General features: G+C 42.6%; 1 protein-coding gene across 1 annotated transcript; it reads left to right on the top strand.

Annotated features, from left to right (window-relative positions):
• The first annotated feature begins 8970 nt into the window (after positions 1 to 8970).
• On the top strand, positions 8971 to 10404 carry LOC142652282 (general transcription factor II-I repeat domain-containing protein 2A-like). Its single transcript, XM_075827933.1, has one exon. The coding sequence runs from the start codon at positions 8971 to 8973 to the stop codon at positions 10402 to 10404; it is 1434 nt and encodes a 477-aa protein (XP_075684048.1).
• Positions 10405 to 19160: the final 8756 nt, after the last annotated feature.

Genomic DNA, 19160 nt, shown 5'->3' with positions numbered 1-19160 from the left:
AGAACCCTCTAAGGACTAATTAAAATTAAGAGCCCTAGCCAAGAAATCGCATTCTCTTTCCATGGTTTTCAGAAAAGCAATCTATGCAGCATTAATATGTCTTGTAAATATTGTAAATGTGTCACTGCAAAAAAGAATCGGTTCAATATCAGCTTTTAGCTAAACACCGTTTATGAAATTGAAATGAATATGTGGCATCTCGTATTTCCATGTGAGTTCAAAGAAACAAAAAGAAATGAGAACTTGAAAAAAGAAATATGTCAAATAACAAAAATAAACTAAAGATAATAGGAATGTTTTTGGAAAGTGGCCCAAACATCTGTATTGAGACGGGGCTGTTGTCTTCTATACTCATTGGTGGTCTCTTGTACCATCGTGGAACTTCTAAAGAGATGAAACTAAGAACATGAGGACCACCTGAAGAACACAGAGAACGGGTGACACGATATTTAAAGGGAAAGTCTCATGGGTGTAATTTTAGTTTAATTCGTTAGATTTCAGTCTATAGAAGAGAAATTATATATTTTTTCAGCTATTAAAATGTTGTAACTCTTTATTCATTTTTTTTTTTTTTCATTCCCTGGGGCGGCCATATTGGAAGCCCACACTTCCTTCCTGTATTGTCTGAGTAGCACAGCAGTGTGTGTGCGCTTTATGGCAGCTGCAATGATTGGGAGTCAAATGATAGAGATGTCATAGATTAATACATTAACTCGCCCACCCTCTCATGAAAATGAGGTGACTCAAATGCCCATGGGTCTCATCATCCAGGAGCCTTCACCACCCATGTTGGGGCGATTCACATTAGAGCCTAAAGGCCCTTTTACACGGGCCAATGATTGGGCAAACAAGTGTTAACATGAACACCCGGTTCCGATCATTGCCCTTGTAAACAGGGCAACGATCAACCGATGAAAGAGCAAATGCTTGTTTAGCGGCTGATTGTGGAGTTTATAATTGTGTAACTGGGGGATGTGCTGCCAACAACATGATGGAAATGATTGCGGATGAGCGATCATAGTAACGATCGGTCCTCTCCAAACATAGCTCCTTGTGAAAGAATCAAACGAGCGACGATTAACGAGCTGTCTCGTTGATCGCACTCTTTTTCATGGCCCATATCGACCCTAACTTCAAGTTCTAAGCACTGTTATCTGGGAATTGTTTTGTATGACGATGTTATTACATGACAATAATTTTAGCGCATTTTATAACTATGTTATTTGGTCATTGAGGTGGCACAATTAGGACAATGGATGGCAGAGAAGAGGGTCCCCAGATCGAGATTTCCTCTATTAGCCACTACAAACATCTGCTCCTGCTCTGGCAGTCCTGGCAAAACCATGTATTACATGGTCACCCATTCATTAAAAACAACTGCACCCGCTTTGGCGGATTTGGCGCGACCATCTATTACATGGTCACTCATTCATTTTATAAGTGAGTGGACATCTGCTACGTCCGACTGATTGCCAGACCAGAGAAGGGGGTTATTCCGTTGTGTGAACCCCATCATGATAACCTTCTGTCGAAAGTGGACATCCCCTTTAATTATCTAAGCCCATTCTAGCTATCAGTTAATTTTTCATGTGGCCCTTACTTTGGACTTTTCTAAGTAGTATTTTAGTAGGGACACTTACAGTATATGTTTTCTGGCTTAGTGCTTTACAATACCCGATAGCCATGAGAACTGCATACGCTGCGGAAATCCGGTGGGAAAATTGCTGCAATTAAAGTAGAGAATTCCTTACAAATATGACCATTGATCAAAAAGCATCTAAAATAGTGGGCAGAGAAAATCATTCATGATATCATCTATTATACCAGACCTAAATAGCTGGATAATCTAAATTATTATGTGATATTAACTGGGGTGTATCTGAGGGGGCTACCATGGCATGAGTCCCGGGGGCTGGGTGGCACTTTGTATTGGCAAGTGTATTTAGGTACTGGGTGAGGGTAGCAGATGTAACCTTTGGCCCGGGTGATGGAAAGCCTGGCTATGGTTCTGATATTATAAATATTTATATGATATATTTCGCCCTTTGTACTTCCTGAACGGGCCGATATGGGGTTCCTGGTAAAATATCTGCATTTCTGTGGGGAAAAACCGTTATTAAAAATCCAAGGTGTCCAAGGCATTTCATGTATTTGTAGTGCACTCTCTTTAGACAAGGCTTCCCTGATGAATGGGCCTTATCATATAGTCTTTGTAGTACAGAGAAGAATGGACTTTTCCAACTTGGCAAGAAGATGACTCCACAGCTCTGCTATGTCATTGATACAGAATGTGATAAGAGGTACTGCACCTAGTAGCATAAAATACGCGGGATAATATGTATTAAAGACGAATAGAACAAGCCGAGATGTTCAGCCTACAGTTCTATGCTTACTTGTAGCAGAGCTGATTTTGTGAATGTATTAAAATTGAGTTTGTCATTTGCCATATATATATATATATATACACTACCGTTCAAAAGTTTGGGGTCACCCAGACAATTTTGTGTTTTCCATGAAAACTCACACTTATATTTATCAAATGAGTTGCAAAATGACTAGAAAATATAGTCAAGACATTGACAAGGTTAGAAATAATGATTTTTATTTGAAATAATAATTTTCTCCTTCAGACTTTGCTTTGGTCTTGGAATGCTCCATTTGCAGCAATTACAGCATTGCAGACCTTTGGCATTCTAGCTGTTAATTTGCTGAGGTAATTGGTAGAAATGTCACCCCATGCTTCCAGAAGCCCCTCCCACAAGTTGGATTGGCTTGATGGGCACTTCTTGCTTACCATACGGTCAAGCTGCTCCCACAACAGCTCTATGGGGTTGAGATCTGGTGACTGCGCTGGCCACTCCATTACAGATAGAATACCAGCTGCCGGCTTCTTCCATAAATAGTTCTTGCATCATTTGGAGGTGTGCTTTGGGTCATTGTCCTGTTGTAGGATGAAATTGGCTCCAATCAAGCGCTGTCCACAGGGTATGGCATGGGGTTGCAAAATGGAGTGATAGCCTTCCTTATTCAAAATCCCTTTTACCTTGTACAAATCTCCCACTTTACCAGCACCAAAGCAACCCCAGACCATCACATTACCTCCACCATGCTTGACAGATGACGTCAGGCACTCTCCCAGCATCTTTTCAGTTGTTCTGCGTCTCACAAATGTTCTTCTGTGTGATCCAAACACCTCAAACTTCGATTCGTCTGTCCATAACACTTTTTTCCAATCTTCCTCTGTCCAATGTCTGTGCTTTTGACCATATTAATCTTTTCCTTTTATTAGCCAGTCTCAGATATGGCTTTTTCTTTGCCCTGAAGGCCAGCATCCCGGAGTCGCCTCTTCACTGTAGACGTTGACACTGGCGTTTTGCGGGTACTATTTAATGAAGCTGCCAGTTGAGGACCTGTGAGGCATATATTTCTCAAACTAGAGACTCTAATGTACTTGTCTTGTTGCTCAGTTGTGCAGCGGGGCCTCCCACTTCTCTTTCTACTCTGGTTAGAGCCTGTTTGTGCTGTCCTCTGAAGGGAGTAGTACACACCGTTGTAGGAAATCTTCAGTTTCTTGGCAATTTCTCGCATGGAATAGCCTTCATTTCTAAAAACAAGAATAGACTGTCGAGTTTCACATGAAAGCTCTCTTTTTCTAGCCATTTTGAGAGTTTAATCGAACCCACAAATGTAATGCTCCAGATTCTCAACTAGCTCAAAGGAAGGTCAGTTGTATAGCTCCTCTAAACAGCAAAACTGTTTACAGCGGTGCTAACATAATTGCACAAGGGTTTTCAAGTGTTTTCTAATCATCCATTAGCCTTCTAACACAGTTAGCAAACACAATGTACCATTAGAACACTGGAGTGATGGTTGCTGGAAATGGGCCTCTATACACCTATGTAGATATTGCATTAAAAACCAGACGTTTGCAGCTAGAATAGTCATTTAGCACATTAACAATGTAGAGTGTATTTCTGATTAATTTAATGTTATCTTCATTGAAAAAAACTGTGCTTTTCTTGCAAAAAAAAGGACATTTCTAAGTGACCCTAAACTTTTGAATGGTAGTGTATATATATCAGCAGTAATGTATATTTATTTATTGTGTTTAGGTGACATTAGAGTTCGCATTGTGCAGTCGCCATTTTTGTATATTGTATTGTCTTGCGGTCTTAGGCTTCCTTGCACCTGTATACACGTTTTGTTTCATTTTGTCAGAATGTGCTGATCAATTTTTTGTGTTCCTTGTGTATTGCATATATGTGTGGTTAGTGACTGCCTCCATTGTTGATCTTACCCTCCTCCTATTTTGCCCTGGGTGGTTTTAATTAGTTTAATGCTGGTTCCTACCATCCCCAGGTATATGTAGGCTTAGTCCTAAGTTCTGGGGGTACGAGCAGCGTATGGACCCACCTTCTAGAGGTTGCCTTGTCGTGGCAGGTGGGCTCACACAATTTGATCAAAATGTGCGCTAAGAACCTCACTATTGCAAGTAGGTTCAGCAGTAATGCATACTTATTTATTTATAGTGTTTAGGTGGCATTAGTGTTCGCAGAGTGCTGTCACCATTTTTGTATATTGTATATACCGTATATATATACTGTCACTTTTAAGGGGCCAAATATTTTTTACTGTAACACAACCAATAATTAAGATAAAAAAACTGAGAACTTTGATGTAGATAAGTATTCACCCCCTAACAGTTAATACTTTGTGGAGCGCCTCTTGTTGCAATTACAGATACAATTCTCTTGGTCTATGTCTCTATTACACATGCAGTCTCTTGGTCTATGTCTCTATTACACATGCAGTCTCGGGATGTCTCTATTACACATGCAGTCTCTTGGTCTATGTCTCTGTTACACATGCAGTCTCTTGGTCTATGTCTCTATTACACATGCAGTCTCTTGGTCTATGTCTCTATTACACATGCAGTCTCTTGGTCTATGTCTCTATTACACATGCAGTCTCTTGGGGATGTCTCTATTACACATGCAGTCTCTTGGTCTATGTCTCTATTACACATGCAGTCTCTTGGGGATGTCTCTATTACACATGCAGTCTCTGGGGGATGTCTCTGTTACACATGCAGTCTCTTGGGATGTCTCTATTACACATGCAGTATCTTGGGGATGTCTCTATTACACATGCAGTCTCTTGGTCTATGTCTCTATTACACATGCAGTCTCTTGGTCTATGACTCTATTACACATGCAGTCTCTTGGGATGTCTCTATTACACATGCAGTCTCTTGGTCTATGTCTCTATTACACATGCAGTCTCTTGGTCTATGAATCTATTACACATGCAGTCTCTTGGGATGTCTCTATTACGCATGCAGTCTCTTGGGGATGTCTCTATTACACATGCAGTCTCTTGGGGATGTCTCCATTACACATGCAGTCTCTTGGGATGTCTCTATTACACATGCAGTCTCTTGGGGATGTCTCTATTACACATGCAGTCTCTTGGGGATGTCTCTATTACACATGCAGTCTCTTGGGGATGTCTCTATTACACATGCAGTCTCTTGGGGATGTCTCTATTACACATGCAGTCTCTTGGGGATATCTCTATTACACATGCAGTCGCTTGGGGATGTCTCTATTACACATGCAGTCTCTTGGTCTATGTCTCTATTACACATGCAGTCTCTTGGGGATGTCTCTATTACACATGCAGTCTCTTGGGATGTCTCTATTACACATGCAGTCTCTTGGGGATGTCTCTATTACACATGCAGTCTCTTGGGGATGTCTCTATTACACATGCAGTCTCTTGGGGATGTCTCTATTACACATGCAGTCTCTTGGGGATGTCTCTATTACACATGCAGTCTCTTGGTCTATGTCTCTATTACACATGCAGTCTCTTGGGGATGTCTCTATTACACATGCAGTCTCTTGGTCTATGTCTCTATTACACATGCAGTCTTTTGGGGATGTCACTATTACACATGCAGTCTCTTGGTCTATGTCTCTATTACACATGCAGTCTCTTGGGGATGTCTCTATTACACATGCAGTCTCTTGGTCTATGTCTCTTTTACACATGAAGTCTTTTGTGGATGTCTCTATTACACATGCAGTCTCTTGGTCTATGTCTCTATTACACATGCAGTCTCTTGGGGATGTCTCTATTACACATGCAGTCTCTTGGTCTATGTCTCTTTTACACATGCAGTCTTTTGGGGATGTCTCTATTACACATGCAGTCTCTAGGTCTATGTCTCTATTACACATGCAGTCTTTTGGGATGTCTCTATTACACATGCAGTCTCTTGGGGATGTCTCTATTACACATGCAGTCTCTTGGGGATGTCTCTATTACACATGCAGTCTCTTGGGGATGTCTCTATTACACATGCAGTCTCTTGGGGATATCTCTATTACACATGCAGTCGCTTGGGGATGTCTCTATTACACATGCAGTCTCTTGGTCTATGTCTCTATTACACATGCAGTCTCTTGGGGATGTCTCTATTACACATGCAGTCTCTTGGTCAATGTCTCTATTACACATGCAGTCTCTTGGTCTATGTCTCTATTACACATGCAGTCTCTTGGGATGTCTCTATTACACATGCAGTCTCTTGGGGATGTCTCTATTACACATGCAGTCTCTTGGGGATGTCTCTATTACACATGCAGTCTCTTGGGGATGTCTCTATTACACATGCAGTCTCTTGGGGATGTCTCTATTACACATGCAGTCTCTTGGTCTATGTCTCTATTACACATGCAGTCTCTTGGGGATGTCTCTATTACACATGCAGTCTCTTGGTCTATGTCTCTATTACACATGCAGTCTTTTGGGGATGTCACTATTACACATGCAGTCTCTTGGTCTATGTCTCTATTACACATGCAGTCTCTTGGGGATGTCTCTATTACACATGCAGTCTCTTGGTCTATGTCTCTTTTACACATGAAGTCTTTTGTGGATGTCTCTATTACACATGCAGTCTCTTGGTCTATGTCTCTATTACACATGCAGTCTCTTGGGGATGTCTCTATTACACATGCAGTCTCTTGGGGATGTCTCTATTACACATGCAGTCTCTTGGGGATGTCTCTATTACACATGCAGTCTCTTGGTCTATGTCTCTATTACACATGCAGTCTCTTGGGGATGTCTCTATTACACATGCAGTCTCTTGGTCTATGTCTCTATTACACATGCAGTCTCTTGGTCTATGTCTCTATTACACATGCAGTCTTTTGGGGATGTCACTATTACACATGCAGTCTCTTGGTCTATGTCTCTATTACACATGCAGTCTCTTGGGGATGTCTCTATTACACATGCAGTCTCTTGGTCTATGTCTCTTTTACACATGAAGTCTTTTGTGGATGTCTCTATTACACATGCAGTCTCTTGGTCTATGTCTCTATTACACATGTAGTCTCTTGGGGATGTCTCTATTACACATGCAGTCTCTTGGTCTATGTCTCTTTTACACATGCAGTCTTTTGGGGATGTCTCTATTACACATGCAGTCTCTAGGTCTATGTCTCTATTACACATGCAGTCTCTTGGGATGTCTCTATTACACATGCAGTCTCTTGGTCTATGTCTCTATTACACATGCAGTCTCTTGGTCTATGTCTCTATTACACATGCAGTCTCTTGGTCTATGTCTCTATTACACATGCAGTCTCTTGGGGGATGTCTATATTACACATGCAGTCTCTTGGTCTATGTCTCCATTATCTTATTACATGTAGACACTGGATTTGTTTCCATTCTTTCAGGCAAAAATGCTCCAACTCCGTTAGGTCGGATGGTTGCGTTGCCTCCAGCGTCTTCAGGTCATGCTACAGGTACTCAGATGGATTGAGGTCGGGGCTTTCACTTGGCAATTCCAGGACATTTCCATGTTTCCCCTTAGATTTATCAGGATGTTTAGTGGCATTGTCCTGCTGGAAGGTGAACCTCTGTCCCAGTCTCAAATCTCTGGCAGACTAACAGATTTTTCTCAAGAAGTCCCTTGTATTTACTGCCATCCATCTTTCCTTCTATCCTGAAAAGTTTTCCGGTCCCTGCCACATCATAACACTACCACCACCACGCTTCACTGTGGGCATGCTTAACTGGGGGAATGGTGTTCAATGGGGGTGATGGGAAGTGTTGGGTTTGCGCCAGGCGTTTCCCATGATGGCCAAAAAGTTAAATTTTAGTCTCATCCGACCGGAGAACCTTCTCCCTGTGTTTGGGAGTCTACCACATGCTGTTTCGGGAACTCAAAATGTGTTTTCTTATGATTTTCTTTGAGCAATGGCTATTTCTGGCCACCCTTCCATAAACCGCCATGCTGGGGAGTGCACAACTTATAGTGATCCCATAGACCAGACATGGGCAAACTACGGCCCGCGGGCCACATACGGCCCGTTAGGCTTTTTAATCCGGCCCGCCGAACTTGTCCAAATTATAGTAAAAACCTCCTTTTTTCTCCCCTTTCCCTGCAATGCCCACGTTTTCCCAATAGATGGCGCACTCAAAACACATTGACCGTTGTTAATGTGGCGCGTATTTCTCTTTATTTCACTTTAATTTTCACTTCGTTTCACGTCACCATTAAGCCCTTCTGTGAAAATGAGCGGACCAAAGAGAAGGATAGTGGACAGCGAATGCCGAGTGTTTAATAAGGAGTGGACAACAAAATACTTCTTCACTGAAGTCCGATCAACGGCTGTATGTCTGATATGCCAAGAAGATGTTGCGGTTTTCAAAGAGTACAATATCAGCCGTCACTTTGCCACGAAGCATGCAAACTATGCTAGCAAGCAGTCAACACAAGAACGGGCGGCTACTGCTCAGAGGTTGGCAGCTAATTTACAGAGTCAACAGAACTTTTTTCACCGACAAACTGCAATTCAAGAGTCAAGTACCAAGGCAAGTTATTTGCTGGCATTCAAATTAGCAAAGGCTAGCAAGCCTTTCTCCGAAGGCGAGTTTTTGAAAGAGTGCATGGTAGAGACAGCAGGTCTCTTGTGTCCGGAGAGCAAAGCCAAGTTTGAAAAAATCAGTTTAGCACGCAGGACAGTGACTCGCCGCGTGGAACTGATTGACGAAGATATAGTCAGCGAGTTAAACAAAAAGGCGGAGTCCTTTAAGTTATATTCACTAGCACTGGATGAAAGTAATGACATAAAAGACACTGCTCAGCTCCTAATTTTTATCCGAGGGATTAACGATAGTTTTGAGATAACGGAGGAGCTTTTGAGCATGGAATCACTGAAAGGGAAAACGCGAGGAGAGGACTTATATGAACAGGTGTCTGCTGTCATCGAGAGAATGAAGCTACCTTGGAGTAAACTTGCCAATGTCACCACGGATGGATCGCCAAATTTAACTGGAAAAAACATCGGGCTGCTGAAAAGAATCCAGGATAAAGTGAAAGAAGAAAACCCTGACCAGGATGTTATTTTACTTCACTGCATCATTCATCAGGAGTCTCTGTGTAAGTCTGTATTGCAGCTTAATCACGTCGTGGATCCAGTTGTAAAACTTGTTAACTTCATACGAGCAAGGGGACTTAATCATCGTCAGTTCATTACGTTCCTGGAAGAAACTAATGCGGATCACCAGGACCTACTTTACCACTCTCGCGTCCGCTGGTTAAGTTTGGGGAAAGTGTTTCAACGAGTCTGGGAGCTCAAAGACGAGATTCGCTCATTTTTTAATTTAATGGGGAAATCCGAAGAATTCCCCGAGCTGAGCGACACAAACTGGCTTTGTGACTTTGCGTTTGCTGTGGACATATTTTCACACATGAATGAGCTGAACGTGAAGCTACAGGGGAAAGATCAGTTTGCGCACGACATGTACACAAATGTGAGAGCCTTCAAATCCAAGCTGGTTTTATTCTCCAGGCAAATGTCAAACAAATCTTTCGCACATTTCCCCACACTAGCCGTGCAGAAAGAGGCCGCCCGAAATGCGAAGAAATACTGCAAATCACTGGACGATCTGCACAGAGAATTTTGCCGTCGGTTCTGTGATTTTGAAAAAATTGACAAGTCACTTCAACTGGTGTCCTGTCCCCTGTCACAAGACCCCGAATCAGCACCGCAGGAGCTGCAATTGGAACTGATCGATCTTCAGTCTGACTCCGTCTCAAAGGAGAAGTTCAAGTCTCTTAAACTGAATGACTTTTACGCTTCACTTAACGAGACCGCGTTTCCAAACCTCCGGAGGACGGCGCAAAAGATGCTGGTGTTGTTTGGCTCGACCTACGTGTGTGAGCAGACGTTTAGCGTCATGAAAATCAACAAAGCCCATCACAGATCCAAGTTAACTGACCAACACCTCAGATCTGTCCTGAGAATTGCCACAACAAAACTAACTCCAGACTTTGATGCACTGGCAAAAAAGGGAGACCAACAACACTGTTCCCACTGAAATGGTGAGTTTTTCTGCTGTGTTATGAAAAAATGCATATGGAAAGTTTGGAAGTGCGTCTTTTAATTAAGAGCAATGCGCATTTACGCACAGCAGCGGTACAGTAGCTTAATTAACACGCCGCACATCGCTCTTAATTTAAATTTTCAGCTGCAGGTAGGATATTTAATACAGCCTATGTCTGTGTGCTTGGCAACGATACACGTGTACTGTTTGCGCGTGAAGGCGAGGGTGTCCGTGGCGAGTTTGTAGAGCGCGCGGTCAGGACAATCCATCCATGATTTTGCGGAGTTTAACACAAGTAGATATTATTGAGCTTGAGTATTTCGTTGTGTAATAATATGTTTTGAATGTTGAAAGTGATTCCATTTTTCAATAAATGTTGATTTCTTTAACTTTGCATGTGTTTCACCGCCTGGAAGAACGATTAAAAAGTAGTTTATTAGTTAATTTCATAAAATAGTGGCTCTACCAGCCGTTGATACCAGACCAGGCTTAAGCAAGTGATTAGCGACAAGAAAGGTGGTATAGAGTGATTGATGTCTCCTTTCCACCCAAAACACCACCTATCTGCTTGTAGTATAAATAACGCTATATCTTTGCCATTGATAACTGTCTATCTAAATCCTACGCGTTTCATCATCACATACACGGTGATGCTTCCTCAGGGATTGATAGAAGTAGATTTATTTCAAATCTCGTTAAATTCAAAAGTAGTGAAATGATAAAAATTTTGCAGCACTGGATAGCACTGTTTATGTGCTGATTCGTAACCTCCAGACGCATGCACGGCTCTGATACACTGGCCGTACACGCGCCGGAGATCCTCAGGACTTAAAAGGCTGAGAGCCCGCCCTCCAATTTTCAGAGGCAGAAATAGAGGAAAGAATCAGCATCGGGGGGGTTTTTTAGCCAAGAACCACCCGATCTCAGATTATCTTCTACGAGACAGAAGGGAGCTATAGGTACCTTGGGGAATAGTGATAGACTTCAGATTGTGAACCTTTCCACACGCAATCTGACAGTAGAAGAGGTGGAGGTGCTGAGCAAGGGTCTTTCATTTGTCCCGACAAATAAATGTAACCTCTTCACGTGGGTTAAGGACCTCAACCTCTTTGCCAGGAAACTTAAGTGGAAAAAGTTTTTTAAGATGCATAACAAACGACAATGCATGGAACTGGGGATCATGGAAGAAGATCTCCCACACTTCAGACTACTAGAGGATCTATGGGAGGAGGGTCACAGGGAGGAGGGCAAGGGCCCATTCACGGAACTAAGGGTCCCATCAACCAAATATGCACCCCTCAGTGACAATACCCCCATTGATGTTTTTGTAAAGGTAGTGGAGGACCAACTTAAATTGATCAATCATAAGGAGCACGGCTCTAATTTTTCCAGCAGAGAGATGGCAGCCTTGTTATCCCTAGAGAGGGATGATGATATCATTATTAAACCCTCGGACAAAGGGGGGAACATAGTGGTTATGAACCGATCACAATACAGCAAGATGTGCTACGACATCCTGGATGATCGAAAGTGCTATGGGGTCTTGGCCAGTAATCCAATGATCACCTTTAAGGACAAACGTAAAAATATTCTTGGTCCAGCAAAAACAGATAACCTCATAAATGATAGGGAAATGAACTTCATGCTGAAGGAGTTCCCACTAACGGCAACATTTTACAGCTTACCCAAGGTACACAAGGGGTTGCACCCTCTCAAGGGTCGCCCCATAGTTTCGGGGATTGACAGCCTCACTCAGAATGCGAGCCTGTACCTTGATCGGGTCCTCAGGCCATTTGTGGTGTCCCTGCAATCATACGTGAGGGACACCATGGATGTGCTGAGAAGACTTGAGGGTATACGGTGTGACGGTCAGACATTTTTGGCATCTCTTGATGTGGAGTCCCTATATAGCTCCATTCCACACAACAAAGGATGTAGAGCTATTGAACACTTCCTGATGGATAAAGGGGTACAATATCAGGCCCACAATGAATTCGTGATTGAATTACTTAGGTTTGTCCTAGAACACAACTTCTTTCTATTTGATCAAAAGATCTACCACCAACTCAGAGGAGTGGCCATGGGTAGTCCATGTGCACCCACTTTTGCCAACCTTTATCTGGGTTGGTGGGAAAAGGAAGTTGTGTTCAGTGAACTGATGGACAAATGGTCATCATGTATTTTACTCTGGATGAGATTCATAGATGATGTCCTCATCCTATGGACAGGGACCAGGGAGGAATTCAAGGAATTTGTGGAGATCTTGAACGCAAATGAACTAGGCCTTTTCTTCACATCCGAAATTCAGGATACCAGGATTACCTTCCTGGATATCATGATATCCAAGACGAATACAGGACTGTTGGAGACCAACATGTATCGCAAAGAAACGGCGACCAATAGCCTATTACGGTGGGAAAGTTGGCATCCAACCAACCTGAAGAGAGGGATACCAAAGGGCCAATATCTCAGGGCACGGAGGAATTGTTCGACCATCACGGACTTCAGGGTATCCGCACGTGACCTCGAGAATAGGTTTAGGCATAGGGGATACCCTAGGGAGGTGCTTAGAGGGGCATTTCAGAATGCACTGGGATGCAATAGAGATGACCTGCTCAATCCTAAACCAAATGAAACGCATGAAGAACCATTGAGGGTTATTGGTACCTTTGACTCGGCGAGTAGAGAGGTGAGGGAGGTCCTCAAACGATTTTGGGGCATACTGAAGGCAGATCCTGATGTGGGGACCCTTGTTGGGGACGCCCCGCTCATTACCTATAGAAGGGGACGGAATCTCAGGGACCGATTGGTCCATAGCCACTTACAACCGGTTACACAATGTGGCACTTGGCTGGACAATAGTGCTAGAGGGACATACAGATGCGGAACATGCAAAGCCTGTGTGTCGATATTATGCAGCAAGAATTTCACGAGTACGCAGACTGGCAAAACCTTTGATAACAGGTCATTCATAAATTGTAAAACAAAGGGCATTGTTTATCTCATGACATGCAAATGTGGCCTGCAATATGTGGGCAAGACCAAAAGGGAATTTAGGAGAAGGATACGGGACCACATTGGGGACGTCAGAAGGAAAGTGGACACCCCTGTATCAAGACATGTGTGGTCCTGCCATGACGGGGATGCTACGGCTCTTGTGTTCCAGGGTATAGAACAAGTGAGACCCCTCCCTAGAGGTGGGGACCTGGATAGGAAAATACTCCAAAAAGAGGCAGAATGGATATTCAGAATGCAGACTATCAACCCGCTTGGAATAAATGAACAAATCTCCTACGCATGTTTCCTTTAACCGCATCACCTGAATATTGGTCTGGTTACCCAATAATGTACCGTATATCTTATTCCAACACATCTATGTCTGCTATTCTTATGTCCTTATGCACACTGTGCGTTTCCGATCGCGTTTTTATCGCGTTTCATCGCGTTTTTTGTCATGATTCTCCACTAGGTCTATTGCTGGCTCTTAACACAACAGATTCAACACCCTATTATCCCACCTATGACACCGCTATCGCTGGTTATATCTGCCATAGGTTCGCCATGAGATAGGTTAATATGAGCTACGAAGTTAATCCGGGCGCTGTACCCTCCCGTGGATTATTCGGTAATATATGGCCGCGTTCTCCTTATCTATTCCTGTCCACGATGCCCTGGGACATTATTCCTTGTGATTCCGGGCGTATTTAGGATACTATAAAGACACATGTGGTGTCACAGTTTAGAAGATAGTCTTTGAACAAGACGGTCCTCCGTACTTTTGAGTCCCTCCTCCTGCATCCACACGGCCTTGTCTGATCACAGGGCCTTGTGCTACCACTATATTCACACGATGTATTTTTGTTTACTGACAACCAAGGAGCCGCGTCTAGCATCCCCTAGTTACCATGGACGCTTTGATCGTCCAGCAACCCTCCTAGGTTGCTAGGTTCCCAGGACGCCGCCTCCGGCACGTCACTGGTTGGCGTGTAATACGCGGATTGGCGGCTCATTCAGGGGAAGACCTTTGGAGGGCGGGCTCTCAGCCTTTTAAGTCCTGAGGATCTCCGGCGCGTGTACGGCCAGTGTATCAGAGCCGTGCATGCGTCTGGAGGTTACGAATCAGCACATAAACAGTGCTATCCAGTGCTGCAAAATTGTTATCATTTCACTACTTTTGAATTTAACGAGATTTGAAATAAATCTACTTCTATCAATCCCTGAGGAAGCATCACCGTGTATGTGATGATGAAACGCGTAGGATTTAGATAGACAGTTATCAATGGCAAAGATATAGCGTTATTTATACTACAAGCAGATAGGTGGTGTTTTGGGTGGAAAGGAGACATCAATCACTCTATACCACCTTTCTTGTCGCTAATCACTTGCTTAAGCCTGGTCTGGTATCAACGGCTGGTAGAGCCACTATTTTATGAAATTAACTAATAAACTACTTTTTAATCGTTCTTCCAGGCGGTGAAACACATTTATTACTGAACGACATTCATTACCTATTTTTCAGTGAATCTTTAACTTTGCACCTTCGATTGAAACTTATTAAAAACAGACGCAATCTTGATAAATCACAGTGCGTATGTTATTTTAATCTATTTACATTTCCTCCTCCCAGTATCTGCGAAATAGTATGTAAATGCCATATCTTGCATATTCCTTGAGACAAATTTATTAACTGATAAGGGCTATTTTTCACATTTGAAAGACAGTTAATAAATTGGGTTGTAGTGTTCTTACTGTGCTATGAGGTTTGCACACACTACATTTAATGCTTTAGTATATCCGGCCCAAACACTCCCTCCAAATGCTCCTGGCCCGGCCCCTCTGTCAAATTTTAGAACCCATTGTGGCCCGCGAGTCAAAAAGTTTGCCCACCCCTGCCATAGACAGATACTTCCATCTCCGCTTTAGATTTTTGGAGCTCCTTCATTGTTAACGTTGGTATCTTTGTTGAATCTCTAATTATATTTAATCAATTATTTACTAGTTCCTATGTAGATTCGCGCTCCAGGTTGATTTCTCCCAGAAATTCCAGCCTGCTCGACCATATCAGTGCTAGAGAGTTCGGTAGGAAACAAATTCACACTTACTAGGACATTGAGGAAAGGGAGGGGGCGGGAAGCAGCTTCACAGGGAATGACCGCTGAGCTCAGAACTTGCAGCTCCACAATCAGATATTTCAGAGAAATCAGATCATGAAAATAAAACAAGCAAAACAGATATCAACCAATAACATAACACAACCTAAACCTCTCCAGTTACATAAATTAACGTCATTTTTTTCATGACAATATCGCACACCCTTTAAATATATTGACATAATTTTTTTATACTGTTTTTGTTCATAAATGATATAATGATTGACAACCTGTCGCTAATGCATTTGTTCTTTCGGACCCAATGATTGTCAGTGTTCCTTCAAATGCAGTCCTCAGGGAACCTCAATGCATCATATATTAATGGTTTCCGTAAAGTAGTTGTATGAGATTAGATAAAAGGGTGTTCTTCAGTGGAGAAGTCATGTGAATGGGGTCAAGTTCAATACCAGGCACAGCCCAAAGAAAACAGTGCCACCCCTTTAAAAAAAAACAAAAAAAAAACAAAAATCTTTTTTTCTAATCTCATATAACCCCATTAACCTCTTTCCACCCACATCATAATAGTCCAGCATAATATACAGCTGACACCCTCCTGTGATGGGTAAGATCAATGTTGACTCCGATCCCAACCGTTCAACATTTGGATTCCATGGTCAATACTTAAATGGTAAGACAGAGGGAGGGCCCCAAAAGTTTGCCATATGATATACCGTTTTTTTGCCCTGTTAGGCGAAATTCACACAAACGTGTGTGTTTTGCGCGCGTAAAAATGCAGCATTTTGTGCGCGTTGCAGTTCCGTGTGTCATCAGTGTTGGGTGCGTGGCTGCGTTATTTTTGCGCTTCTGGCATCCTTATGTCACGCGGTTTTGAGGTTTACAAAATGAAATGAAGGAGGTGGTTTTTTTCATAATTTCTTTATCTACTGTTGCGTGAATCACGCGCAGCACACGGATGTGCGTCCGTGTGCTGTCCGTGAATTTGACGCACCCATTGACTTCAATGGGTGCGTGATGCGCAAAAAACCCTCAAGTATAGGACATGCAGTGAGTTTCACGCAGCGGACACACACTGCGTGAAAAACACGGAATGTCTAAATGGCCTCATTGACTTACATAGGTCCGCGCGACGTGCGTAATTTTCACACACGTATCACGGACGTGAAATACGCTCGTGTAAATAAGGCCTTAGGGGTAGGAGCTAAACGACTGCCTGTCAGTGCATTATCTGATTGATTTAAGAAGCTCAAGGTTAAATCCCATATTGGGATTCGGAAAATATGTAAAAAGAATGAAAAAGGCAAATGAAATTTACAGAAAAATAAAACAAATGTTAAGTTAAAGTAAAAAACAATGTTTTAGTATGCAAAAAAATAAAAAGAATAAAAAAAAGACACATATTTGGTATTGTCACATCATTGACAACCAATTAACATGTTATTTATCCCGCTTGGCAAACACCGTAAGAAAAATGTTTTTTTGGCAATCCTACAAATTTTGATTACTTTTTATTCTTGTTTTCGGGAGGAAAACAAGAATAAAAAGGAATCAAAATTTGTAAATAAAGAAAACCACAAATGGTACAAATATAAACTACAAGTCTTTCCCCAAAAAAACAAGCCTGTACAAAGCTACGTCATCAGAAAAAGAAAAATGTTCTAAAATATATAGCATCACAAACACAAAGTTTTTTGGTAAAATAAGTGTTTTTATTGTGAAAAGTAGTAAAACATAAAAAAAAGTATACATTTGGTATCACCATAATATAATTGTTTCGACACCTAGAATAAAGTTAATATATCATTTAGGGCAGATACAGACGGACGTTGCGTTTTTGCGCGCGCAAACAACGCAGCGTTTTGCGCGCGCAAAAACCATTTGACAGCTGCGTGTGTCATCCGAGTATGATGCGCGGCTGCGTGATTTTCGCGCAGCCGCCATCATAGAGATGAGGCTAGTCGACGCCCGTCACTGTCCAAGGTGCTGAAAGAGCTAACTGATCGGCAGTAACTCTTTCAGCACCCTCGACAGTGAATGCTGAACACAATATACAGCAACCCGTTAAAAAAAAAGAAAAAGTACGTACTTACCGAGAACTTCCCGGCCGTTGTCTTGGTGACGCGTCCTTGGTGACGCGTCCTTGGTGACGCGCCTCTCTTGACATCGGGCCCCACCTCCCTGGATGACGCGGCAGTCCATGTGACCGCTGCAGCCTGTGCTTGGCCTGTGATTGGCTGGAGCTGTCACTTGGACTGAATTGTCATCCCGGGAGGTCAGACTGGAGGAAGAAGCCGGGAGTTACCGGTAAGTGAGAACTTCGTTTTTTTTTACAGGTTCATGTTTATTGGGATCGGTAGTCACTGTCCATGGTGCTGAAACAGTTTAACTCTTTCAGCACCCTGGACAGTGACTATCTCCTGACGTCGCGTACCGGAATTTTTTTTGCCGGGTTCGGCCAAAACGAGTTCGACCAAACCCGGTGAAGTTCGGTTCGATTGTCCGGGTTCGCTCATCTCAAAGACACTCCATTTGGATGTTTGGAAACAGAAAAGCACGTGGTGCTTTTCTGTTTACATTCATCCTTTTGACAGCTGGTGCGCTGTTTCAGTCGGTTCGCATGGAAGTGCTTCCGTGCGACCTGCGTGGTTTTCACGCAGCCATTGACTTCAATGGGTGCGTGATGCGCGAAATACGCGGAGATATTGAACCTGTCACGTTTTTTGCGCAACAGACAAACGCTGCGCAAAAAGCACGGACTGTCTGTACTGCCCCATAGACTTGTATTGGTCTTTGCGTGGCGCGTGAAAATCATGCGGCCCGCAGGGACCGAATACACGTTCGTGTGAATCCCCCCTTAACCTGCATGGTGAATAGCGTAAAAATAAATCCAGCCAAAAATTGCCAAAATTGCCATTTTTTTTCCATTCCCCTAAAAATGTATAACAATTATTTAATACATTGTATGTACCCCAAAATGGTTTCTATAAAAACTATAAAATCCAGCAAAATACAAGGTCTAATACAGCTAAAAAAAAATATAAAAAATGTAAAAGTTATGACTATTGGAACTCAGAGGGGAATTTGTTTGCTGGTGATTAAAAGGGTTATCTCAGGAACCCTCATACCCCTGAACCCTCATGTATCACCCCTATTTACCTATCTAAGGTGAATAGTGTCAGAAGCGCTCTTGAAAAAACATTATTTTTTTTGCTTTTGCCCCTTTATTCTTCTTGTCCGTTGGTGGATGGTGGGTGGGCAGTAGGGCATCATCCCGTCATGCTACGCCTTCTCTCTCTCTCCCAGTAATTTTAAGTATCGCCGCTATGACCATCCCGCCCACTGGCAATCTGAGCTTCGTTCGGTAATCTCCCTCCCAGGCAGCCAAGAAAATAGTCCCTGTTTGCCATCACCTACAACCCTGTGATTCCCACCCAATAGATGACAGTCTTAGCATGTAATTCTATGCTAATGTCCCAAAGCTCTGTCCCCACAGATGTAATACCAGAATATACAATGCTTCTTCAATATGTATTTTTTTCTTCCTATACGGTATACTGTCTACATATAAATAATGCATTGTGCGGTTGCAGCATCGGAGAAAACAATGACAAGTATAGAACAAACACTTCACCTAAGAAGATC

This window comes from Rhinoderma darwinii, chromosome 5 (genome assembly GCF_050947455.1).
Source record: "Rhinoderma darwinii isolate aRhiDar2 chromosome 5, aRhiDar2.hap1, whole genome shotgun sequence".
Lineage (NCBI taxonomy): Eukaryota > Metazoa > Chordata > Amphibia > Anura > Rhinodermatidae > Rhinoderma > Rhinoderma darwinii.
This window is presented reverse-complemented; position numbering and strand designations above follow the sequence as displayed.